General features: G+C 37.9%; 1 protein-coding gene and 4 long non-coding RNA genes across 5 annotated transcripts; 2 read left to right on the top strand and 3 right to left on the bottom strand.

Annotated features, from left to right (window-relative positions):
• Positions 1–196: 196 nt before the first annotated feature.
• Positions 197–4844, bottom strand: LOC101744463 (protein phosphatase 1 regulatory subunit 3C). Its single transcript, XM_012690521.4, has one exon. It carries the CDS (start codon positions 4783–4785, stop codon positions 3928–3930), a length of 858 nt encoding a protein of 285 aa, XP_012545975.1. The 5' UTR covers positions 4786–4844; the 3' UTR covers positions 197–3927.
• A 294-nt stretch (positions 4845–5138) lies between these two features.
• LOC134201264 (uncharacterized) lies at positions 5139–5771 on the top strand. Its single transcript, XR_009976473.1, has 2 exons — positions 5139–5269; positions 5537–5771. It is a non-coding gene; the product is annotated as an uncharacterized LOC134201264 (long non-coding RNA).
• On the bottom strand, positions 5757–9493 carry LOC134201263 (uncharacterized). Its single transcript, XR_009976472.1, has 2 exons — positions 9143–9493; positions 5757–6449 (listed from the first exon to the last, which is right to left on the bottom strand). It is a non-coding gene; the product is annotated as an uncharacterized LOC134201263 (long non-coding RNA).
• On the top strand, positions 7929–11323 carry LOC134201265 (uncharacterized). The gene is made up of 2 exons (XR_009976474.1): positions 7929–8432; positions 11156–11323. It is a non-coding gene; the product is annotated as an uncharacterized LOC134201265 (long non-coding RNA).
• A 13214-nt stretch (positions 11324–24537) lies between these two features.
• On the bottom strand, positions 24538–25354 carry LOC134201266 (uncharacterized). The gene is made up of 2 exons (XR_009976475.1): positions 25148–25354; positions 24538–24973 (listed from the first exon to the last, which is right to left on the bottom strand). It is a non-coding gene; the product is annotated as an uncharacterized LOC134201266 (long non-coding RNA).
• Between the last annotated feature and the right edge of the window lie 2583 nt (positions 25355–27937).

Raw genomic sequence — 27937 nt, 5'->3', positions numbered from 1 at the left:
GGTGAGAACGTAGCCACGCTGGGGCGTTGACCTCACGCGTCATTTGTTGTTACATTGCGTTGTCAACTCTGCTAACATTAATGTAACAATTTACTTGATTTATTGATGTCCAAGGTTCCATTCGCCTTGCCAACAATTTTAAGTAATTAAAATTTTTAAGTAACCTCTTAATGATGACAAAAAAAAACAATCAAAATTATCTTACAAAAATTTATTATAAAAAAAAAATATAATAATAAAAATACAGTCTTCGTAACAATTCATAAAATAATAAGTAAATAACATTTTAGATTGTATCTTGTATTTCTTTAAAATATTTCATAATAATAATAAAAAAAGGAACATTGTGTGAAATAATGAAAAAAATAATAATCAATTATTAGTAATTATCTTAAACTAATATTACATTCAGATGTATTTATTTAAAAAAAATTAATATTAACGAACAATATTTATTTATTTATTTTATAACATTCAATATATCTATAGAAAATATCTATAGATAAATTGAATTTGGATTTGTTCAATCGACACGGGCGCTCTAACAGATATGTTAACAATCTTACTTGACTGGTGGTAGGACCTCTTGTGAGTCCGCGCGGGTAGGTACCACCACCCTGCCTATTTCTGCCGTGAAGCAGTAATGCGTTTCGGTTTGAAGGGTAGGTGAACGTTTGTAACTATACTGAGACCTTAGAACTTATATCTCAAGGTGGGCGGCGGCATTTACGTTGTAGATGTCTATGGGCTCCGGTAACCACCTAAACCAGGCTGTGAGCTCGTTCACCTATCTAAGTTATAAAAAAGTGCAGATTTACGTTACAGCGTTCCCAATAAGCACCTCAATTACTGTCTCACGCCACAGCCGCTAACCTTAGAACATGAGGCGCTCCCTCCTGGCTGAGCCTTTGCTCGCCCACCTGTCCTGGTGAAACTGGAAAGGCCACCGGCCAACCAGTAATCTTTCAAGCATAAAAAAAAAAACATGAGGTTAAAGACCCAAGAACAACGCTACAATCAAACCGTTCTCAAACGCGACCTCCACTCGTAACCTCCAGAATGTCAATTAAAACAGATCCTCCATTGTTTCATTTCACTTGAACACATTAATTTTCGCTTTACTGACTCAAATGACTTCAATATGTCATTACGGGTATAATTTTTACATTGAATATGACAAGATCTATGTAAATAGCACGTGCAGATCGAATCAAATGAGAAAGATCTGTATTAGAACGAAGAGAGCACATAATTAAGCCTTTTAGCGCGAATCGTCGATAGATCGACTCTCTAGTGATGCGTATAAAGCGCAGAGTCGAAATACCGATTATTTGCGCAGTTTGATTATTAGGTATCGAACTGCACGGACGTGTCTTAGCGCGCGAACTTATAACGATTTTTTAATAAGGCAATAACATTTATAAATAACCATTTAAAATTATTTTGCTGCCAATTTAGCAGTGATTTCTTTTTTGTATTATTTTCTCAAAAAATCTTTAGCACGTTCTAAAAAATATGTATAACTAAGCTCAGCAATAAAATAGCTATATCAAAACAGTTTTGTGAAGAATTAAATACTCTCGCTTTCAACGAATATGTTTACAAAATTACACAATTACTTTCGATTTACGATAATTACATTAATTTCCCTGACGTTTTAAATTGAATTCCCGTGTTATTAGTCGAAATAACACGAAGCCATTACGTGTTAGAATCGCGGCAAGAGCCCGTCATTTAACAAGGGAGTCAGTTAGGGTGGCGCCACAGTAGCAAATGGAGAGATTTTAGAATGAGCACCATAAACTATTACAGATACTAAATTAAGAACGAAAGAAACTTCCTATGTGAATATCAATAAAAATAAATAGTTGAGATTTTAAATATGTATTCCATTTTTTTTACTACACAAGTCACGTAAAATATTAATATTTTCAACTTAGCACATATCGCTCTGTTTAAAACTGCTATATTCATATAATTTCCACTTGCTACACTAGCGCTGTGTCGGTGAGTCTTCCAACAACAACGCGCTGTTTACAGACGGACAATTTATCAACTTGTCCCCTATACAAGATGGCGCTCCTTACTTCTACCTTGCATAGTTTCTCAAGATCGTATCGGAACATTCAGTTGGCTTTTTAAATAAAATCATGCCAGGGAATGTGATGCAGTCATAGATAAATCTCATAGATTTGCTTCCCAAAATGCCCCAAATCAACATTACAATCCGACGATCGCGATTAGAAGATTTTCATCTGTTTTAACTAAAAATAAAGCGTGCTGATTTTTTTTATTTATTCCTTTTCACGCATCTTATAAACATAACCAACATTGAAAATATCGAAACTCGAATCTTTTAGACTCCATCGTGCCGCATTGCAAAATTACAATCATAAACAGCGTCTTTAGAAAGCTTGTGTAAGCAAACGAACCGCTTTCGGAGTTTTCTTCAAGAACGTTCTGGTATAATTTTAATTTCAGCTTAATTTAAAGCTTTTTGGGGACATATTTTTAATACACAGGTACTCTTACTCTCCACACACCAGTGTAGTAATCTGCGCTTGACAGCTGCCACTTTTGACATATGTCATTTTTAAATTCCAGTGATTTGAGATCGCTACATACTATGCTCGCTTAGTTAGACGCAGCTGAAGACGTATCGACATAAGAGGTTACATACCTACTTACATTAAATCACAAAGTATATTGATTACAATAGTTTATTTCACGCACCGTCTCACTATTAGGATCGATTAAAATCATGCATTAAAATTCAATGTTTTATTGTGCCGATTCACCAGATCGTTTAAAATCCTGCACGTGAATTTCTCCAATAGCATTCGGCCAATCATGAGCATTCGTGAACACAAGCGTAAAGTAGCTACATGTTTTAAAACGAAAAAAAAATATGGTGGCCTTTGCCGATCCCACTGCCTTCGGATAAGCAGCGTTATAGATTACACGCCCGTATAAATATTCCACTTTATAATGTCATAATTATTTATATTTCAAATTAATGTTTTACAATTACAAATAAAGATTACACACCTCATTATGGATTTTAAAATAAAAACCCGCAGAACTGTTCGCCTAGCATTATTGCATCACTATTTTGACGTGTGACATTCATTTAATGTCATTTTTTTTAAGACATAAATTAATGTAATGTCAAATTTAGTATTTTTTTACATTATTCATTGTGTATTTTTTACGGGCTTATTTTAATGTCGAAAACAGTTTCCGACAAAAATGGTTAAATAATCATAATGATATAAAAATAAAAATAAATCATTTTTAGACCAAACAATCTAACATTGCCTGATATCGAACGATAAGATCTTTCTAAAATAAAGCTATGAAATTAAAAACCTTATATGTAAACGTTCTGTTTTAAAATTCGGTTCAAATTACTTTGTTTACTGATAACATAAGCATTTAAGCATATTAAACATTCATACCAATTTCGAGCAAATTTCACTAAACGCGAAATCAGACTTTTGGTTAGGTATGCGTCCCTTATAAAATTATTAGGTAACTTGGAAACACTCGAATAAATACAATCATAATTATCGCAAGCTCCGCTCTGATAATAGCTGGAATAGCCCCTTAGGCCACTAGCGATTAGGTAAAGAGAAATAAAAAAAAACTTAAACAGTTTCAAAACACAATCACGTACCTATTATCGCCGTGACGAATCTACATTATCGTAATTACAATTGTAAAAATCAAATAGACCAACTTCTAGCAACACTATGTGAAACTATTATACAATAAAACGTTTTATAGATTTATAAAAAACAGCAGTCTTCGATTTCTCGTTCGTTTTAAATAATCTAATAATTCAGACTTACGTTGACCAGGAATAGTGCGAATCCATTAAAAAACTGCACTTTTCGATTATGGCACAGAAATATCGATACAAAACCTTCACCAATACGGTGTATTTTCACTTGATTCGGTCGATCTCGACGTCCACGAATTGCCGTATTTAATTCTAGCGCACGATATCGCCGGCGGGTTCCTCGCCGATGACTTTTCGATCGTGTAATTCCGGCCCTTGTTGTTGTCCCAATACTCGTTGCCCTTGCACCGGAAGCCAACGCAGAAATCCAGTCTTCTCGAATGTATCGGTAATTGTAAACGAAATCCGAAAGTGTCGTATGTCGATTCCTTCTTCTGATTCAGCGGCCCCATCTCGACGAACGCGCAGTAAGCGTCTTCGCTGGTCGCCCATCCGTCGGAAGAAGACCGAACGAACACTTCCTTGCTGAAATCCAGGTTTTTCACTTTCACCGTACCATCGACCGCGCATTCGTTGCTCTTTACAATAACATTTTCTAACGATACACAGTCCTCCGTGATGCGCCGCCTGAATTCCAAATAATCCGAAGCCGGTTGAACAAACCGAGTCTCCCAAAGATCGGGAGCTTGTTTCGGAGGTGGCTTCCGCTCTGGCGGTGGACTTTCGACGACCTTGAGGGCCCAGTACGGCGGCACATGTGAGGGCTCCGTCATGATCTTGACGTGCGCTAACGCGAAGCCACGGTCGTCAGCGAATACCACTTTTTTTTGTTTCTTCTCCGTCGGCATACGGATGCAGGAGCGCGGGGCGCTTTTCAAAGTCAATTGAACAGGTTTCAACGTTGCAAAGCATGGCGCGAAATCTCGCGTCGTCAATCTTGTTGGTCTTCGCAATTGTGGCGTGTAATCAGTTAAGAAGCCGGCCGGCGGACTGCGCCCGTAAAATAACTGTTCGGAAGCGATCATATCTATGGCGGCGCACATCTGACACGGGACGTACTCTTTCGAAAACGATCGATGCCCGACTGAAAGCGAGTTATCGGGGCGCCCCTCTTTTAAAACGTCGGGCGCGTGATACAATACGGTGACAATGATTTCAATGGAATATTCCGGACTCCGGAGTTTATTTACGTTAAGAGAAATGGGTCAAGTATTAATGGGCAGACGAAGTTTTAGCGATGTTGCAATTCATAAAAACATTTAATGTATTCACCCTTTGTTTCAGGGTCATCCGGGATTTAGTGAGTGTAAGCGTGGGTTTTTTTATACTTTTTGAAAATAATCTTTGTTATCAGACGTCGTCCTTCCTTTTTTGATTTCCTTAAATTACTGATATAATTAGTTATACATTATCTAAAAAAAAAAATTGAAGTTTTACATCAGGCTAATAATTATGGACTGCTCGAATTTTGATCGTCACACATACATGTAATAAACTATACTGAGACCTTAGAAGTTATATCTCAAGGTGAGTAGCGTATTTACGTTATAGATGTCTATGGGCTCCAGTAACCAATTAACACCAGGTGGGTTGTGATCTCGTCCACCCAACTAAGCAATAAATAAAAAAATACACACTCGATTATAATAGAAAGAGACAACGAGTGAAAGTTAAATGGAAGAGGTGCAACATTTTTGATGTATGTCTAGATTGCAGTGAACTCCTATTTCAAGTTGCGTTAATAATGCTCATTTCAAAGTGGCCAGCTGATAATCTGAACCTGGACCTTTTTAGGAAGGAAGACTTACTGGTGGCTCTGAGCCCTTTACAGTTTCACCAAGATAGGCGAGCGAGCACGGGGTCGGCCAGGAGGGATGTAATTTGATAACAGTTACCTGAGCGCCTCCGGAAATGACCTAACAGCTCGAAGGCTGGAGGGAGGAGGTTAATAAAGTTAAGTAGCCATCTATACGATGGGCCTTAAGCTTAATTACCAATCATAAGCAATAAAAAATTTGTTTCCGAATTATTTTTAATTTGTTTTTATCGACTAAGCTTCAATTGGTGGCCGAAGCTAATGGACATTAATAATGTAAATATCGTCATCTAGATTGTGAAAATCACTAGTAGACGCCCTTCAGGAAATCTTGAAAATGGTACTGAACCAGGAATACCAGCTGCTGCCTTCGTTTTTATGGAAACCATCAAAACCAAAACAGTGTATAAAACAAAGTTCCAACAATGTATTTTCCAATCGGTTAACATTTTATCTTGTTCGCATTCCAATCGGCAAAGGTGCGAGGTCATGTGATAAAGTAAATCAGGTTTGCTACAGTATTTCCAATGTAACAATGTTGTTATTTGCAATACGAATGAACCGTTGCAATTACTCTTCGAACTTCACGATGAGTTTGACGCGAAACCTATTCAGCTTGCTATGTTTCTCGCTGGATCTTCTCAGCCGGTCGTAATTGAGATACAGTAGTATACATGCGCGAAGAAGCTGCTCTTGAACTGTCAGGTCTCCCTCGAAAGCGTTTGGGTAGCTGTTAGGATAACCCGATTCTCCTGGCTGAGTCCGTTCTAGTCCAATCGTTCTGGTGAAGTTGGAAACTTTTTTAAGCTACCCACGGTTCTTCTATCCAAATCATTGCATGTAATGAGCAGGTCGTTCGATGGAGTTATCAAACAATTAGTGCAGTTCGAACTGTAGACAATAGATGGACACATTCAGATTAGTGACACGCTGTGATGTATATAGTTGCTCACCTAGTGCAAGATACAAATTACTTGCATCCTAAGAACATGCTATTTATTTTATGGTCAAACAATAAAGTTTCATTGAACAATAAAATCGATAAATTAATGATTTATTTATCTGTTTACAAAGTTCGTGCACATTAAATAGTTTTATTGATAAATTGTGACTATATTTAGATTGTCGGAGAGAGGCGGAAACAAGCGATACGACTCTTTGACTATGTGAGTTCCGAGATTTGACATATTACTGATTCTATTGTTGGTTTAAGTGAATTTACTTAATAGGAATTTCTATTGTTCATTGGTTATCTGTATTCTACTCGTAGAACTTGTGCAGGTTGTTACCGTTATCCGATATTTGCCCAAAAAAAAAAAAATTCTGGTTTCAAGGTCATAAAATAGAGAAATTGCTGCTTTGACCGGTTTTGCTGCGACTAATAAACGCCAAAAGGCTGAAATTCTCGGGTTTTGTCAAAAATATTGTGATATGACTATTCTGATGCTGCTATTTCCGATGGCCATGCAAAGGACACAAACACATTATTGCTATAACATGCCATTCGTCTACATTTGAATATTGTGTAATGACTTTGCATAATACTGGTGTTTATAAGCTGTATTTTGACGCATTTCGATTATCTTGAAGGAGCACATTGTGGACGACAAGAATGACCGACTAAACAAAACTGCATTTTAGGTCTGCCGCATGTGAAAGCTGAATAATATACGAAACTGCAATAATTATCGCGCTGCACAGCTTCGATTCACGCTACCCTATTTTTAGTACCGATCGGTAAAAATAGACGGGGTCGTTGTTTTTGCAGTTGTGCTCCTACTTGCCTGCCACTACTTGAGATTGAATTTATGACGTCACGTGGACTTGTAATTAATCGAACACCTGAGGATGTTGGAACCACAAATGGTCTTAGCCGTATGTGGGGGGGACACACATGTACTGGTGACGCGAAAAATTGCAGTTAAAGCATTTATTGACTCCGCTCGCTAGTCATTCTGCAAAAGCCCAACGGAATAGACGAGTGTACCCAGCTACTCCGCAATCACCGTCTAAAGCGCATGGTGTGAGACACCTTACTTAAAACGGCCTAATATCACCTCCCTCAAATTAGACTTGTAGCTTGTGTAAACTGTAAAAATATAAGTGCATTGCTATAGTATATGTAAAATTGCAAGTATAAATAAATATACGTCATAGTTTGGCTCAACAAGACTTTGATTAAGCACGCAACCACATCCTTAAAATAATCAAAACTTCATAAATCAATAAATATTACGTGGGGAATTTATGAAATCTTAGTTTTTATTTAATGTTTGCCCTTTTCTTAGTGCGATTCAGGTTTCTAGATACCTTATTTTTTGTTAAATTTTCCACAGAGACACTATCAAGCAAACTTACGAAAAACACAAGCTTATTACGCTATGTCATCATATGACTCAAACTAAAAATCTAATCTATTCTGAAATTGGTTGGTATGTACACCACGTGTAATTAGTTTTCAAATGATTCTTTTCCACCTGATGGTTATCTGGAAGAGATCGCTCTTAGCGATAAGACCGCCATTTGTACTTTTTTTTGTATTTAATGTTTCGCATTGTTTCTTTTGTTGGTGTACAATAAAGAATACTCTCTCTCTCTCTCTTTCTCTCTCTCTCTCTCTCTCTGTCTCTCTTTATCTCTGTCTCTTTCTCTCTTTCTATTGAGCTCTAGCCTGACGCGGGAATATCCGTCATCTCCTGTCAATATGGACACAGTACATGTCACGCGGCCTTCACGGGCACACTTCTCTCCGCCGCGTACGATACATGTAAAGCATAACGCAAACACGCTAAAGACACCGCGGCAATATTCTATTTGCATGCGCCGCGTAAGAATATAAACAAGTATTTCGATTTGTGACGCGAACTTGACGAGGTAATGGGTTTTAAAAACATCAATTTGTCACGGTAAATGTAGTGATGGCGGCAAAATTACTCGTCATATGCGGTTATAGTGTCATTTTTCCTACAGTAATAAAAGGGATCGGATAATGCGAGTACCATGTAAATAGCAGATACTGCTTATCACTTAACGTTGACTGGGTAGGTTTCTGGTGTATGTTTATCAAATTATAACATTTTCAGTTAATTAAAAAATATATTTACGGAGGGGGAAGAGGTCGACCGAAGAAGACATGGATGGAGTGTGTGATATGAGAGAGAGAGTGTTGAGATGACGGCTGATAGAAAAGAATGGAATAGAAAAATTCACTGTTTCGACCCCACCTATACTCTATTCCAACTACGAAGTTCCTTTTGACACTTCTTAGAACATAACTCTTCACGTTTCGCATAATCTTTATTAATAACCATTTTTTGCGGTAAGCAGCGACTTAGCTCTGCCCCTGGCATTGCTGAAGTCCATGGGCGACGGTAACCACTCACCATCAGATATGCTCGTCTGCCTGCAAGGGCAATAAAAAAAATTGTTCATGGTCGTGAACATAATTTAAAAAATACACAATCAATCTAAATCATTATACAATTAATTCACACACACAATAATATAATAATCTGTCTCATAGAACTTATTAATAATTAGGACTTATTAATAATAAAGAAGAAAAAGAAAAAAATACCACTAACAATCATTGAACAAAATGGCCGTCGCCACTTTTTCTCCATTTTTTCGTATTCGCCATCCGATTTGAAGCTACACTGAAAATGTCACTGATCAGGAAATTTAGTTAATAAATTACAAAATAACATAACTGAAAAATATTAACAGGAAATTTGTCAGTGAACTAAACGATTCATCATATCGGCTTTGGTTAGTAAGTACAATAGGTATGCTGTTTGAAATTCCCAATTTTCTATCATTCAATTCTAAATCATGGACACAGCATAAGGCATGCGAAAGTCACTAATCCGCGCCGGGGTTACGGCGTGATAGTATGAAACTAGTTATGTTAAAATATCACGGAGTAACACGCGGTGAGACGGTGATCGTGCCAAAATTATAAGGAAATAGAAGAAAAATAACATATAATGAGGAAATAAAGTTACACAGGTGCGAAGAGCTCGGGATCAGTACAGAGCTGCAGAGGACTGTGTCTGTAGTAGTGTAGTATAGGACTAGAGGCTAGATGTAGGTCGGATCTATGTCTGTTTGTGTACGAGAAGAGCTCGGGATCAGTACAGAGCTGCAGAGGACTGTGTCTGTAGTAGTGTAGTATAGGACTAGAGGCTAGATGTAGGTCGGATCTGTGTCTGTTTGTGTACGAGAAGAGCTCGGGATCAGTACGGAGCTGCAGAGGACTGTGTCTGTAGTAGTGTAGTATAAGGACTAGAGGCTAGATGTAGGTCGGATCTGTGTCTGTTTGTGTACGAGAAGAGCTCGGGATCAGTACAGAGCTGCAGAGGACTGTGTCTGTAGTAGCGTAGTATAGGACTAGAGGCTAGATGTAGATCAGATCTGTGTCTGTTTGTGTACTAGAAGAGCTCGGGATCAGTACAGAGCTGCAGAGGACTGTGTCTGTAGTAGCGTAGTATAGGACTAGAGGCTAGATGTAGGTCGGATCTGTGTCTGTTTGTGTACTAGAAGAGCTCGGGATCAGTACAGAGCTGCAGAGGACTGTGTCTGTAGTAGCGTAGTATAGGACTAGAGGCTAGATGTAGATCAGATCTGTGTCTGTTTGTGTACTAGAAGAGCTCGGGATCAGTACAGAGCTGCAGAGGACTGTGTCTGTAGTAGCGTAGTATAGGACTAGAGGATAGATGTAGGTCGGATCTGTGTCTCTTTGTGTACTAGAAGAGCTCGGGATCAGTACAGAGCTGCAGAGGACTGTGTCTGTAGTAGCGTAGTATAGGACTAGAGGATAGATGTAGGTCGGATCTGTGTCTGTTTGTGTACTAGAAGAGCTCGGGATCAGTACAGAGCTGCAGAGGACTGTGTCTGTAGTAGCATAGTATAGGACTAGAGGATAGATGTAGGTCGGATCTGTGTCTCTTTGTGTACTAGAAGAGCTCGGGATCAGTACAGAGCTGCAGAGGACTGTGTCTGTAGTAGCGTAGTATAGGACTAGAGGATAGATGTAGGTCGGATCTGTGTCTGTTTGTGTACTAGAAGAGCTCGGGATCAGTACAGAGCTGCAGAGGACTGTGTCTGTAGTAGCGTAGTATAGGACTAGAGGATAGATGTAGGTCGGATCTGTGTCTGTTTGTGTACTAGAAGAGCTCGGGATCAGTACAGAGCTGCAGAGGACTGTGTCTGTAGTAGCGTAGTATAGGACTAGAGGCTAGATGTAGATCGGATCTGTGTCTGTTTGTGTACTAGAAGAGCTCGGGATCAGTACAGAGCTGCAGAGGACTGTGTCTGTAGTAGTGTAGTGTCTACCGTGCGTTCTCATTTATTAATAACACGATTCGTGCGCGTGTTAAACATCCCAGACATTATTATCTTATCTTAATATGGAAAAAAATGCGAACCAGACAGCTGTTGAGGCCATCAATTAAATGTAATCAGATTTTCAAATAATTTCTAATTGAAATAGTGTTTGATTTTGACATGAAATGATATGCACTCGTTTTTGGAGTACTAAAACCTTTGAATATCGCCCAGCGTACGGCACCCGCTTATCTCGTTCAATCTGTCTCCAGGTCCTTGCTGAGTCTGACCTTAGGAGGGTGTGAATGGTGTCAGCCAATTTCCCTGTAAATGGTACAGCAGAAGCCGTAATGAAAACGCGTTATCAGCAAAACAAATTACCGATGACCGTATTTGTCGAAGAAAAAACAACAAACACAAGAAACAAAGAGACCTTAGAACTTATATCTCAAGGTGGGTAGCGTATTTCCGTTGTAGATGTCTATGGGTTCCAGTAACCACTTAACACCAGGTGGGCTGTGAGCTCGTCCACCCATATAATAAAATAAAATAAACTAGGTTAGTGTGGCGGTCGCCATCATTTTTCTTCTCAATCGTGTCACTCTTGACAGAGTGGTCGTGACCGTCATGTAGTGCTGGCAGATTTGATACGTCTCACGATGTCCCGCCATCTCTTCCAATTCGAGGCCTTTCTACTGCACTAATTTATGGTACCTCCCACTGTAGTTTTAATTCGGTCGCGCCACCGCATTTCTGACCGACATAGATCACACAAAATACTTGACAGACGCCTGACTCTCGCTTACGACATTATCATGATGAGCTCGCATATATACAAGTTCCGAACAACAACATTCGGACCGTCGGTCTACCGAGCAATTTTACCAGCCGAGCACAAGATCTTACCTCTGTCGTCAAACCCTCCACAGTTGGGTATTTGCGTAAGTCTTTCATAGCTACTACATAGCTACATTACTGGTGGTAGGACCTTTTGTAAGTCCGCACGGGTCGGTACCACCGCCCTGCATATATCTGCCGTGAAGCAGTAATGCGTTTCGGTTTGAAGGGTGGGGCAGCCGTCGTAACTATACTGAGACCTTAGAACTCTTATCTCAAGGTGGGTGGCGGCATTTACCTTGTAAATGTCTATGGACTCCGGTAACCAGTTAACACGACTCCCGGACGTCCTTGTCCAGTCCAGCGGGTTGATGAGCGGCCGCGTGTTCCCCGGCCTTGGACCACCAGTCTCTCCATCGAGTGCTCTTTTCTGGAGATGTGACCAAAGATCTTTACAGCCCTCAATTGTACAGTTGACGTAAGTCGGACTTTGATACCGAGTTCCTTGAGAACGGATGCATTGGAATAATAATAGTAATAATAATAAGAATAATTTATTTATTTCTCCCTTAAAGGTATAGTACAAATACAAATGGAAATTACCCTTATAATTTATTTTGTAAGCCTTTGAAAGAGCTGAAGTCTGTACTAGGTTCAAAGACCTGTATTACTAATCTCCAGGCTCCCTCCTTCTTAAGATAGATAAGGTTAGGTTAAGTCGTGAACAGATGCTGCGGACTGGTGTTGAGAGATAATTAGGTGTTATCTTTTAAGAAGGTCATTAAGCGTGAGTGTGTGTGTGTGTGTGTGAATGTGTGTATATGTGGGCGTGTGCGCGCATGCATGTTGTATTGTGAATGGCATGCACGGGATCTTTAGGAGGCGTCTCCAGAATTGGGATAGTGACGCATAAAATAAAATCATTCCATTGATGCACTTTAATTGTTCTCTTGTTCTCAAATCTTCTCTGTTATATTATAAATAAAAGTTTAAAAAAAACTAACGAAATACGCTTTAGAAAATCCAACCAAAAAATAGAAAATATTTTTTTATAAATTTGAATTAATAACTGTTCATAAAATATAATACTTATAAATATTTTATGAACAGATATGAGTAGAAGGGTTATTTTGATAATATCCTGAAAAGCACCCACGCTATTTTACAATAAAATCATTTTTTCTTACACTATTTTTAATTCAAATCTATTAAAATTTATTTTATATTTTTTTAGTTGGATTTTCTATAAAAGCGTATTTTGTTAATTTTTTTAAACTATTATTTATTTCTCATTTTTTAGTTAAATTTCATTTTTTTGTTTTTAATATTGAATTGTCATCGGTCCTTAATAAGTACTCCAAATTTCGAGTTACTCCGACGTTTTGAAGGGGGTCAAAATCATGTTCAAAGATTCCCTTACATACTAACATACATACCTACGTCTGAAGCTATTATAGGCGTATTAAAATTAACTGACACTGTTTTTTACGCTTTGCTCATTCGATTGTCTCCGCCATCTTGCTTTTCTCTGTCATTCTTTTTTCTCTTACTTACAGTTTTCCTCTCACTCATATCTTAACGCTCCTTTCCACGCTTTGTATTTCATAGGCTCTAACCACTGAAGTATGAAACCTATGGAAATGAATGGTCAACAAAAAATTCGTGCCACTGTGACGTCATCTGGCCGCAAAACATGGCGGTTTTAGTGCTGCCCAGAAGATTTTAATGTTATTAGGTTTTATCGATAAACGTTCTTGGCTCATTTTATTTTAAATATTGTTGAGTATTAATTATTTGTAGAATTTATACTTTAATAGGAAGTAAGTATATTGTTATGTACAAAGATGATGTGATTTAGATGTGTGAAATCTAAGACAAGTTCGTGCTTCAAATTTACCAAGTAAACGATATAACAATTTTTAAAAGTTGCTACACTGATTTTATAAAGTTGTCGTTTGACAACTCAGTGACCGCAAAACATAAAGATATGGTGTAGTGCCATCTGCCCATTTCTAGCATGGAAAAAACAAATGTTATCTACGTTATGTTGCCGTCTCGCTCGCACTTGCGTATATGCCGAAAAGGGATGAAAGCTTTATGTCGGCGATAAAACGTTAGCATGCTAGCTATGCTGTTTTGGATATCAAAATAAGAGTACGTGTTTTTCTTAGACTATTTACCTCTCTATTACAATCTATTTTAATTGTGTTGCCGACTCTAAAGTCCGTAACACACTACCTATACCGCAACGCACCTCTAGGTAAGTGCACCGCACCATTTGAATCACTCTCACTTGAGAGTGATTCAAATTTTAAACTTATCAAGGGACCGCATGATAAAAAACACACCTACAAAACATTTATTTATTTAATTACAAACGTCATTCCTTGTGACTTCCTCTCTAAAATCACTTAATTATTAAAAATTTAACGAATTTACAATAGTGTTTTACTCGCTACGGAATAAAACTATTTTATTTAAATAGTTCCGAAGAGAGAATTTGTCGGTAACCTTTTTCCCGAAATATCTAAACAGAATGTCTAAATATGTTTTGATGACATATTTTATTAAGAGGTATTTATGATTAGTGTCATGATCAATAGATTCCGACTGAAAAATGGTGTCCGATTTTTCGGATGAGGGCTCCATAATGAATTAAAATATATATAGATAATAGTTTTGGGGCATCGACTTTCTTGAGATCCTATAAAATATGTTTTAATTATTATTTTTGTATGTTTTAAGCGGGGTAGCATGATAAAATAAGAAATTTTATATAAGCAATCATATTATATCGATATCAAAGTCAATAAATAATGAACAACCCGAAACAGACGGCTGAACTGACGTGACAATGACATTTGGTGCGCTAAACATGGCGGATTTTCGGCCTCATTAGACATTTACGTATATTCATGTTTCATTTTATGTAGGTACGCACTGAAATATTGTTATTGTTTTCCTGCGAGCTACAGTGCTGTGTAAGAACGAGATAGATATATGTTTATGTGTGTGCCTTCAAAATGGGTGCTATTTATATAAGCAATTGTACTTATAGAACAATATTAATATGTCGTGTCCCTACTCAACTCAAATCAAATCAAAAAAAATTATTCAACATAAATGAAAGTACCATAGACCTATATAGTAGGGACACGACATATTGTTCTATACGTACAATTGCTTATATAAATAGCACCCATTTTGAAGGCACATACATAAACATATATCTATCTCGTTCTTACTCAGCACTTTAACTCGCAGGAAAACAATATAACAGTATTTCAGTGCGTACATAAAATGAAACATGAATATACGTAAATATCTCCGTCTCCGTCTAATGAGGCCGAAAATCCGCCATGTTTAGCGCGCCAAATGTCATTGTCACGTCAGTTCGGCCGTCTGTTTTGGGTTGTACATTATTTATTGACTTTGATATCGATTTAATATGATTGATTATTTAAAATTTCATAATTTATCATGCTTAAAACATACAAAAATAATAATTAAAACGTATTTTATAGGATCTCAAGAAAGTCAATGCCCTAAAACTATTATCTATATGTATTTAAATTCATTATGGAGCCCTCATCCGAAAAATCCATTTTTCGGTCGGAATCTATTGATCATGACACTAATCATAAATACCACTTTAAAATATGTCATCAAAACATATTTAGACATTCTGTTTAGATATTTCGGGAAAAAGGCTACCGACAAAATCTCTTCGGAACTATTTAAATAAAATAGTTTTATTCCGCAGTGAGTAAAACAATATTGTAAATTTGTTAAATATTTAATAATTAAGTGATTTTAGAGAGGAAGTCACAAGGAATGACGTTTGTAATTAATGAATAAATGTTCTGTAGGTGTTTTTTTTCACGCGGTCCCTTGATAAGTTTAAAATTTTAATCACTCTCAAGCGAAAGTGATTCAAATGTTGCGGCGCACCTTCCTTGGGGTGCGCTGCGGTAGTATGTTACGGACTTTAGAGTCAGCAAAACAATTTTATTAAAATAGATTGTTACAGTCTAAGAAAAACACGTACTCAAAATACGATAACATTTAGCATGCTAGAAATGGGCTGATGGCTTTGAACTACGCCATATCTTTATGTTTTGCGACAAACGACAACTTTATAAAATCAGTGTAGCAACTTTTAAAAATCATCATATCGTTTACTTGGCAAATTCGAAGAACGAACTTGTCTTAGATTTCACCCATCTAAATCATATCATATTTGCACATAACAATATACCTAAATACTTCCCATTAAAGTATAAATTCTACAAATAAATAATACTCAACAATATTTAAAATAAAATGAGCCAAGAACGTTTATCGATAAAACCTGATAACATTGAAATCTTTTGTACAGCACTAAAGCCGCCATGTTTTGTGGCCAGATGACGTCACAGTGGCACGAAATTTTGGTTGACGTTTCATTTCCATAGGTTTCCTACTTCATTGGAAAGTACACACTTGTTGAACGTCAAAAGAACTACCGCCAATTCACAAAAACTAGCCTCCGTCCTGAGATGAATTGGCAAGAAACTCAGCGGGTATGTCTTTTTTTTTAAATATTAGATATTTTTTTTGATATTAGATTTTTTTTTAATATTAATTTTCTTTATAGGTCTATGGCTCTAACCTATGAATAAATAATAAGTCGCTCTAACACATCTTCTTCTTAACAAGGACTTTTTGGCGGGAACGCGAGGAGTGAAGTTGTGGAATTTGTTTTATTTTGTCTATTTAGTGTTTCTTCAGGTTTAAATGTGTAATAACGGTGGGTTATTAACTGTTTAATATCTGTGAAAGTGCACAAATGTGGGAAAAATCTCTATTCTCTCTCTCTAATATAAAAATCTATCACTGATGGTAGGACCTCTTGGGAGTCCGCACGGGTAGGCACCACCACCCCGCCTATTTCCGCCGTGAAACAGTAATGCGTTTCGGTTCGAAGGGTGGGGTAGCCGTTGTAACTATACTGAGACATTAGAACTTATATCTCAAGGTGGGTGGCGCATTTACGTTGTAGATGTCTATAGGCTCCAGTAACCACTTAACACCAGGTGGGCTGTGAGCTCGTCCACCCATCTAAGCAATAAAAGAAAAAAAAGAAAAAAAGAAACAAATCCGCCGGACGTAACTTCTCGGGATCCTCCAAAAAATCCACTGAAAAAATCTCTGTAAATGACCACCATTTTACTGAGATTACACTTCATCCCATGTCATCTTATGTCTCATTTAATTTAATTTCTTCCCAGTTGATTAATGTCTCAAATTCATTTCATTTCACTTCACTCCATATTATCCTTTTTCATAAAAATAAGAATATAAATTAAAATAAGACATGACTTAAAGGTCTTAGTAACCAGGTCATAAAATTCTTTAAAAAACATCTTCTTATCAATCCCATATTAATAAAATTGAGATTATTTGAGATTAGCACGGCATATTTAATCATCAATCAAAATATGGTGTCTGTAAGCACGCGTTGTTTTTCACAATATTTGATGGCAGCCAATTTCTCAAGTGATAAGATCGGGTCGGAGTCAACAAACTTTTATCAGTTGTGTCATATCGCGTTTTCAATGCCAAGGTTAGGACGCGTCATGATCAACCTCCTTCTGCTTCTATCAAAACAATAGGGCTTCTTTTCTTTTTTGACCGATGACAATTCAATATTTTAAACAGTTTGATCTGTTATCCTTACTAGGATAATCTGGATTAGCGATTTCTTCTTTTCCTGACACCCGGAGTGTCTGCGTCAAGACCAAGAAGGGAAACTACCAGACGCTCCGATCATCTATTTCTCGGATAAGTTACTGACTGATTCAGAGGAAATTTTTGAAAATTTAAAAAAAATAAAATATGAGAAAATGGAAATTCAACTAAAAAAAGAAAAATAAATATAATAGTTTAAAAAAACTTCAGAAGTGTCAAGGGACACCCGGATGGAACGAAGTTCCTTTCGATTAATTAGTGAAGGAATTGTAATTTTTTTTTTAAGTTATAATAATAAATTACGGCATTATGAAGAAGAAAAAAACAATACTATGAACTAAATTACTATTGTTGAAACGCTATCTCGAGAAACTGTACTCATTACGCGGACCAATCGGATACGAGCAATGTCACGCGATAAGCGCCTACACGTTGATTGGTCAGAATGACGGATCTAAAAAGTGTCGTGACAACTTTTCGTAAGAATTTTTTCCGTCTAGCCCCCTTTCACAACGCGCGATAAGGAACTTCGTTCCAAAAACAAAAAAAATACGCTTTCATAGAAATTCCAACTAAAAAATAGAAAATAAATTTTAATAAATTTGAATTAAAAATAGTGGAAGAAAAAATGTTTTTATTGTAAAAAAAAACGTGGCGTGCATGGTATCAGTAGTTATAAATATTATATGAACAGGTATGAGTAGAAGGGCTATTTTAATAATATCCTGTAAAACACCCCACGCTTTTTTTATAATAAAATCATGGATTTTCTATAAAAGCGTATTTTTTTTGTTTTTTAAACTATTATTAATTTTTTTATTGCTTAGATGGGTGGACGTGCTCACAGCCCACCTGGTATTTAGTGGTTACTGGAGCCCATAGACATCTACAACGAAAATGCGCCACCCACCTTGAGATATAAGTTCTAAGGTCTCAGTATAGTTACAACGGCTGCCCCGCCCTTCAAACCGAAACGCATTACTGCTTCACGGCAGAAATAGACAGGGCGATGGTACCTACCCGTGCGGACTCACAAGAGGTCCTACCACCGGTAAATTGCCTCTGTCAAGACAATACGGCTATTTTAATCGAATGCTCTAACAGAAACTGTTTAATTAAAATTTAATGACTCGGTGGTGCAGTGGTTAGTTTACTTGACTTTTGCGCCGAGAGTCGTGGGTTTGATTCCCGCATCAGGCGAACATTCGTGTGACGAACAGATTCGTTTGCTCTTCGTCTGTGTGTTTATTATCTATATATGTATATATTTAAACGTATATAAGTATGTGTGTCAGTCTCTGGTACCGATAACACAAAGAATCCTAATTTAGAGCCGGTTAACCATGCGTGATTTGTTCCGCGTTATTTCTTTAAATATCAGATTAATTTAAATTAAATATTACTCTTCTTATTCACCCCTCGCACTGTCTTATTTATATATACTCAACGTACAGAAACAGGATTCTATTATTATTATATTTAGTAAAAACGTATTGAAATCCGGGCGTGAATTTTTTTCCATACCGATTTTTTTTTAATTGCCTTTGTAGTCAGACGAGTATAGGTACTTCCCATTTGATGTTGAGCGATTACCGTGCCCATGGACGTGAGCAATCCCGGGAGAAAAGTCAAGCGTCGCAAGCGACGGGTTCGACGAGAACGATGACCGGTCAAATTACCAATGACCGTATTTGTCAAAGAAATAGTAGGTTAGTGTGGCGGTCGCCATCACTTTTCTTCTTCTTCTTAATCGTGTCACTCTTGGCAAAGTGTTTATGATCGTCATGTAGTGTTGGAGGGGGCAGACTTGATGCGTCTCACGATGTCCCGCCATCTCTTTCAACTTGAGGCCATTCTACTGCACTCATTTAGGGGATCTCCCACTGCAGTTTTAATTCTTTTTCCTACTTACGCTGATCGCCTTGAGAGGCTACTTCAGCTTCGCCCTAACATGTAGGTGAGCTCACGGGGCTCAAACCGGAGTATCGCTAACACTGGCCCTAGCAAGAGCAGTGCTTCGTAGAATCTACCACCGGATCGGAAACGCGATCCACTGACAAGATCCGGCGAGAAACTCAGTGGGCTGTGTCTGTGCACTGGCCCTTGTAGATGTAACGACGAAAGGAAGATCTTCCACCGTGCGGCTGATATTGCTCGGTAGATCGACGCTCCGAATGTTGTTGTTCGGAACTTGTATATATGCGAGCTTATCTTGAAAATGTCGTAAGCGAGATTCAGGTATCTGTCAAATATCTTGCGTTGTATGATGTCCACCCGCCACAGCCCTAGCAAAAGCAGTGCTTGGCTGAATCTACCACCGGAATCGCGACCCGCTCAGAAGATCCGGCGAGAAACTCAGCGGGCATAAACATAATAAATAAAGCGTTGTCTTAATGACAGGCGGCGGTGGATTCACCTTGACTGACCTGCTCAGAATACACATGACTATTAATAGGAAATGGCGCTGCGGTTTGATTCAATTGAATGCAATATCAGATTTGCACAATCGACTACTGTTTTATTGTAATGTTATATTTAGATGAGCATAGACGGTTCCGAGAACATGCGTGGTAAATATTTTTTATGTAGTGGGTAGAAGTAAGAAGCGCCATCTTGTTTCTTTTTCTTTTAGGATTGAAGGATTACTGGTGGCCTTGACGCCTTTTCAGTTTTACTAGGGCAGTTGGGCGAGCAAAGGCTCAGCCAGGAGGAGTGGGATTTGCTAACAGCTGTTCGAGCGCCTCCGAAGGAGACCTAACAACTCAATAACAGCTGCTTCGCGAATGAATCTATTATCGTATCGGTATCGCGACCCACTGAGAAAATCTGGCAAGAAAATCAGCGGGCTGATGCACGGGTTAGGTTGCACGTTTTTTTTTATTGCTTAGATGAGTGGATGAGCTCACAGCCCACCTGGTGTAAGAAGTTTAACTTTATTTTTATTAAATTTATTTCTTTTTTTTTATTTAAATTTTAATCAATTTGAAAATAAATCTATTAAACAACATCCTCAAACACGCATATTGGACATCCCTTTTCTTGACATCGTATAAATTCGGTAATTCTCAGTACGGTTCGGAAAGTTCACCTGCGGCTATATTCAGACTCGCCAAGTTACGTCGGTCGTATTGTAATGAGCGATTTAGTGAGCAACTTCATTCTGTTAATTTTGTGTCACGGTGCGCGCGCATCGTAAATTTCACTCTCAACAATTTTTCATAACGCGCCTAAAGAAGTATAACTTCAAAAAAACATAACAAAACAACTTCTTTAACTATTTGAATGCGGTAAACTTAATTGGAAAGTTCAATTAAAAACATCGAACTGTTGATGCTGATACCAAATAAAACGCACCTCTAATTACAAAGACTAGTGGTCCCGCAGTAGTCGAAATTTGACTTCAATCAATTGAAATTTTATGTTTAAACATTATTATGATTCTATTGTCAAATACTATTATACTTATATAATATAATCACAGATTTCGCCAAAGTTACCCTATACATAAATAATAATAAAGACAAACAATATTCATCTGTTCTCAATTTGACCACAGACAGTCAAGTTGCGGGCCACGCGGAGTACGTTTTAAAAAATAGAAATTATATTTTATGAACGTTTATTCCGTACCAAATCTGACTTAAGACTAACTTATTACTAATCTTAATCTAACGGGAAGGGCATCGGACCACCGGTCCAGCGGATGCCGTCGTCTGCGAATTCCACAATTAAGCAGTTGAGTTCGCCGAAGATCTGCCTTTGCAGACATGCGTCAGCAGAGGTGCCCGACTTAACTAGACTTTAAACACTAACAAAAGTTTGACAATTGACAATAAACAAAGAGTATATTTATATACATGTGTTGTGTAAAATACATGGTAGTGTAATGTAAGGTAAGGTAAGGTAAGGAAGGGTGATGTTTTCTTTATTGATTTAATGTATCTTTTATGCATTATTTTTGAATAATATTAGCACTGTGCACTTCTTCTCTATATTCTCTATACATGTGGAAAATTTCATACTCCTCCGTTTTTTTCCGCGCAATTTTCGTAAAAAGGGATACAAAGTTTTTGCTTCACGTATTAATTAATATATAGATAAATGTCGCGTGTTAAACGAAATATCTCTTAAACCAAATAACCTTTCACATTTCACCCCTCGATATGAATATAACAGTTTTAATCAGAGTCGAAACGAAATTGTCATTCGCAGTCCATCCAAAAAGTAAAGAGACATTATGAATGGCTTCTGAGAGACAAACACAAAGATGACGTCGCCAGCGTGACGCGTCTATAAAATTACTCTATGCCGTCTTACCGATTTTGGGATACAAGCTGGACAAGCGGACGACGCGACGACGCCGCGACGTGGCGAAAATATATTTTGAATAAAAAAGCTTGCTGCGTTATTCTGGTATTGCCGTATAATAAACGTGTTTATTTTTACTAAATGTCGTCACACAACTTTATTTATTTTGTTTTCAAAGATGGCGTATTCGAAAGCCTTACCGAAATTTCTTTGGCGAAACGATAATGTGAATTTGCGCATACCTACCCGATACTGTAGACCGAATGGTAAACAGTCGACGTCGCCCTAAACACGCCATTACGGATCCTCCCGATCCATTAACGGTGCTTTTAGGTACCTCAAGCACCGGTCATCGTTCTCGTCGAACCCGTCGCTTGCTACGAAGGGCTCGGCGAGTAAATTAACCCACAGACACATACTAGTGAGTTTCCCGTCGGATTTTCTTGATGACCGGTGCTTGAAGAGCTTAAAGAGAATGGATCCAGGGATCCGACAAGACATATTTCGTGCGACAGTGGCTGCGCGTTACCGCCTGTTGTACCTGGTTGGATAGTACATGTACAATATAACACAATCACTCAATAACAGTCTACCTTGAAACACATACCATAACAACGAAAGTTTCTAACATATTTAATTAATCAAACCGACAAAAATTAAACGGGAAATATTAAGATCGAACCTTGACTTCGATTAATCTTGTAAAGGGCCGTAGGGCGATATAAAGGCTTTTATACAGTAATACCTTCTCATACCTCCATATTAATAAAGCCTTTTATTCGGACAACAGATATGTATACAATTATGTTTCTTATATTGCTGCACTTATCTTTACTAATATAATAAATCAACAGTGGTTTTTACGGATCTTCCGTTATAGCTACTGAATCGTTCATCCGATTGACTTGAAACTTGGTATCCATGTAGAAAATACGTGTACTTAATGGATAGGCTAATATTTATATGAGTTTTGGACTCCCTAATGATAATGACAATAAATAATAATGTTAATTTTAAATGCCCAGCAAGCCCACTGAGTTTCTCGCCGGATCTTCTCAGTGGGTCGCGTTTCCGATCCGGTGGTAGATTCTGTGAAGCACTGCTCTTGCTAGGGTCAGTGTTAGCATCACTCCGGATTGAGCTCCGTGAGCTCACCTACTAGTTAAGGATACGCTGAAATAATAATAAGGCTATCAGTTTAGGTAGGAAAAAAAAGCGCAGCGAAGCGGGCGAGTACGACTAGTACTGTATGTATTTTACCAAATTAAAATTCTTTACTTTCTGTAAGTTCGTTTGCCAGTTGGCAAAGGCCTCCTCTAACCTACTCCATTCTGATCTCTCTCTGGCTACTCTACTCCATGTTATGCCTGCAACCTGCCTGATATCATCGTCCTATCTTTTTTGTTGTCTGCCTCTTTTCCTCTTGCCTTCCCTTGGGTACCAATGTGTAGTTATTTTGCTCTATTTTTTTTCCTCTGACCATAAGTCCCGCCCACTTCTCTTGATGTCCATGGGCGACGGTAACCACTCACCATCAGGTGGGTCGTATGCTCATGTGCCTACAAAGACAATTAAAAAAAACGTATAAAAATACTAACCGTTGCCCGCATCTTCGTCCGCGTGGTCAAGAAAGAGTGTCAGCGAAATTTTCCGCGGCAAAAATATGTTTTTTCGTCCTAAAACACAACCTACGACGCTTCCTTGACTTGAAGCATTTAAAAATAAACTTGTTAAACCGTTGCTTCCTTCTGACTTGAAAGAAGGACATACAAATACACGTTCACATTTATAATATTAATATCACTACATAGTATAAAACAAAGTCGCTTTCTCTGTCCGTATATCCTTATGTATGCTTAAATCTTTAAAACTACGCAACAGATTTTGATGCGGTTTTTTTTAATAGTTAGAGTGATTGAAGAGAAAGGTTTATATGTATAATAACATGCATTAAATAGTGGAGAAGTCAATAATAAATTACAGTTTCCGAAGCGTAGCGAGGGCGGGTCGCTAGTTTATGTCTAAATATCGAGAGGAGAAAGGTTATTTTGTTTAAGCGACATTTCGCTTAACACGCGACATTTATCTACGTAATTAAAGGTCCGTTTTATTTGGTACTAGCATCAACAGTTCGATGTTTTTGATTGAACTTCAATTAGGTTTACAACATTAAAAGAGCTGAAGATTTTTTTTGTTATGATATATTTTTACCAAATTTAAAACTTTAAATGGCTCTCCTGTAAGGTTGAAAAAATATCGCTTATGCCAAATGAGGCCATCAGCGTAAAAGAGGCCTTATCCACCCACGAGTTTTCATATTCGGGCTTATATATTGCAATTTATTTAAAACATAATATTGGTTTGTTACAAAACCGGCCTATCCATAGTGTCACCCATAGATAACAGATGGCTTTGTAAGCATTATTTTTGCGCGTATTGTTTTTGCCTACGAAGCAGTGTAAAAGTAAATTCCAACCTCATTATCTCCATACTAACTATGGTAAGCTTAGGCCACTGTTGTGCTGACTGACTCATTTGAGCCTTCCACTGCTCGATAAATATATGGTTTAAAAAAACCTAGTGTTATCCCGAGAGAAAAAACTTCGGGAACGAATCTTGTTACAAAATGTTACAAAATGTCGATTAAATAATATTGATTTAGGAGCCACAAACAATAAACAAAAAAATTGTTTAAAATAAAACAAGATAAGATAGCAACATTACAGACATGACGAATTTCGAGCATTGAATTGAAATAGAATCGGTTTATGAATGCGCCTTTATCAGTAATAATGTTTTTATTTATAAACGTGCATCGTAATACCAACCTTGCGATTATTCGAATAATGTTCAAAATCTCTTTGAACAGAAGATTTTGAGTTTCGATGAACACCAACATATGCAACAATAGGCTTAGTGTACGTTCCGTTAATGATCATAATCGTATGACATTTGAAATTTTTAATTCCCGTTCACTGAATGGCCCATCTATCATCATTTAAGTTCGCTTAATCTCTGACGTTTTAAATTTGGAACCGTTCGATGTTGCGTTGCTATGACGATTTCTTTTTGAATGTTGTCCATTAGCTGTATATTTTGAAGCTTTTGTTTTTGTTTTTTTTTTTTTTAAATGGCGGCTAGTTTTTTTGTGATTGTATATCAGATAATATGTCCCATCGATGATCTAATTGTAGCTATCTGTTGTAGCAAACGTGCTGAAAAAAAAATTCGCCTATTATAATAATATATAATGTATTATTCGCGTCGGGGTCGGGGTCGCGGGTTCGAATCCCGCCAAGGGAAGATATTTGTATGATAAATATAAAAATGTCTTTTCCAGGGTTATGGATGTATATTAAATATATGTATGTGTATAATAAAAATCTTACATTTATTTCCGTTATCTGGTACCTGTAACACAAGTTCTTTACGAACTTATCACGGGACCAGTTAACGTGGCGTGATTGTTAGTAAAATATTTATTATATTTATTATTTATTATATTTACATCAATATACAGCTTAGCCTAGTAAAACTATAGCACAAATTGAGTTGCTATATAAAGAGAAACAACATTTAAAGCTATTGCTTCACCACTTTTTTATCTTTTTTATATTTCAATATTCCAAAATGTTTTTTTATATTACTAATGTTCCTTCTTCTGATGTTTCAATATTCAAAAATTCATTTATGTCATCTTTATAACATATTAACCTCTTTTAAGATAAATCGTATAGAGGTTATAATACATATATGTATTTGTTTAAATAAATTTTCTCTGCGTGTTTATGTGACGTGACCTTCTACCTCATAGACACAGCCCACTGATTAGCGATTTTCTTCTAGTCAGGGCTAGTGTTAGCATATTCTCTCAGGTTGAGCCCGTGAGTTCACAGCCCACCTGGTGTTAAGTGGTTACTGTAACCCATAGACATCTACAACGTAAATGCGCCACACACCTTGAGATATAAGTTCTAAGGTCTCAGTATAGTTACAACGGCTGCCCCACCCTTCAAGCCGAAACGCATTACTGCTTCACGGCAGAAATAGGCGGGGCGGTGGTAGGTACCTACCCGTGCGGACTCACAAGAGGTCCTACCACCAGTGATTACGCAAATTTAGTATAGCTGGAATAGCCCCATAAGCTACTAGCGAATAGGTAGGGAAAAAAAACGGCAGGATCGATTTTAATGGATTTTTTTGAGCGTGCTCTATAATATATTCAGGTATGGATTAGATTCACAATTCGATATTTTAATATCTAATCTTTGTTTTTTATTTTTTTAAGCTATTGCATTTATCGCGGTGTTTGAGTGCGGCGACCGAATCAAGTAATTCCGTAACGAAAATAAAACCTAACACCCCCACCCCGCTTACCATGTAGCTCGCGTTCAACACATTCACACGTTGCGCGTGTGTAGTGTTTGTGAATAAGCGCGCGGCATGACGTGGCACTGCATGCGCATCATGAAAAGTCTGCCCATCTCTCTCTCCCGCGGTCTAGCTTATGAGTGTGAAGGGGACAGTTAATGTTTTGCTTTTGTTAATGTTTACAAATATAGCGCGGTCTTATTTTATTATTGTTTTAATATTAAATTATTATTGTCTAATTATAATTGCATAAGTTGATAAAAATTGCTATGCAATAGTTTTACCGCGGCAGTCCCAGAGTGCCACACGTGTTTTTTTTTAATATATAAGTATTTTTTATGTTTGAGAGATTACTGGTGGCCCGGAGGCCTTTCCAGTTTTACCAGGACAGGTGGGCGAGCAAGACCTCAGCCAGGAGGGGTGGGACTTGCTAACAGCTACCCGGGCGCTTCCGAAGGAGACCTAACAACTCAAGAGCAGCTGCTTCACGAATGAATCTACTACCAGATCGGAATCGCGATCCGCTGAGAAGATCCGACGAGAAACTCAGCTGGCTGATACATGGGTTAGGTTGCACGTCGAACTCTTTGCCGAGTTCGACGAGTACGGTTACCGGGGTCCCTACTCCTAGTGTTAGAGCTAAAGGAGTCTAATGCAAGGGTTATTGGATCTGATGGATGCGTAAGGACGTGTAAAAATCTTTGTATGCCCTCCACCAAACTAACTACGGAGAAGTCGCAATCACATTATAGGTATACAGCAAAGGCAAGATCTTCCACCGAGCGGGTGATATTGCTCGGTAGACCGACGGTCCGAATGTTGTTGTTCGGAACTTGTATATATCGACGCTTGAAAGGCAAACGTGACTAAGCGACAATGCGTGAACTTTACAATAGACTAATTATTATTTAAAGTTGAAATACCTGAAAACAAAATTTATTTTAACGAATCTAGCTGTAGTAGAATCTAGCTAGTAGCTGTAGGATTGAAATGATTTTAATAGACCTAGAAATATATTTTTTTTGCGCATCGAATATGGTTATTGCCTATTATTTATGTACAAATCAGTTATTGTCGCTTAGTCACGTTTACCTTTCAAGCGTCGATATGCGAACTTATCTTGAAAATGTCGTGAACGAGATTCAGGCGTCTGTCAAATATCTTGCGTTGTGTGATGACTACCCGCCACACCACTCCCCTCTGAGACCAGAGGTCGTGTCAGTTAGTTATCATTGTCCGTGCTGAGATTAGCTTGCAAGTGCCAGTGCTGCTCGAAGTCTGCGTGAAGTCGTCGTGGCCTAAAGGATAAGACGCCCGGTGCATTCGTATGTAGCGATACACCGGCGTTCGAATCCCGCAGGCGGGTACCAATTTTTCTAATGAAATACGTACTCGAGAAATGTTCACGATTGACTTCCACGGTGAAGGAATAACATCGTGTATTAAAAACGAAATCCGCAAAATTATAATTTGCGTAATTACTGATGATAAGACCTCTCGTGAGTCCGCATGGGTAGGTTTTTTTTTGGTTTTTTTTATTGCCTAGATGGATGGACGAGCTCACAGCCCACCTGATGTTAAGTGGTCACTGGAACCCATAGACATCTACAACGCAAATGCGCCAACCACCTCGAGATATAAGTTCTAAGGTCTCAGTATAGTTACAACGGCTACCCCATCCTTCGAACCGAAACGCATTACTGCTTCACGGCGGAAATAGGCGGGGTGGTGGTACCTACCTAGGGTGGTGGTAGGTACCACCGCCTTGACTGTTTCTGCCGTGAAGCAGTAATGCGGTAAGCACATAA

The sequence above is a fragment of the Bombyx mori genome, chromosome 24, assembly GCF_030269925.1.
Source record: "Bombyx mori chromosome 24, ASM3026992v2".
NCBI classification, from domain to species: domain Eukaryota; kingdom Metazoa; phylum Arthropoda; class Insecta; order Lepidoptera; family Bombycidae; genus Bombyx; species Bombyx mori.
This window is presented reverse-complemented; position numbering and strand designations above follow the sequence as displayed.

Coding starts and splice junctions, on each gene's coding strand:
- LOC101744463 (XM_012690521.4), bottom strand. CDS start 4,785: ATGTGCGCCGCCATAGATATGATCGCTTCCGAACAGTTATTTTACGGG.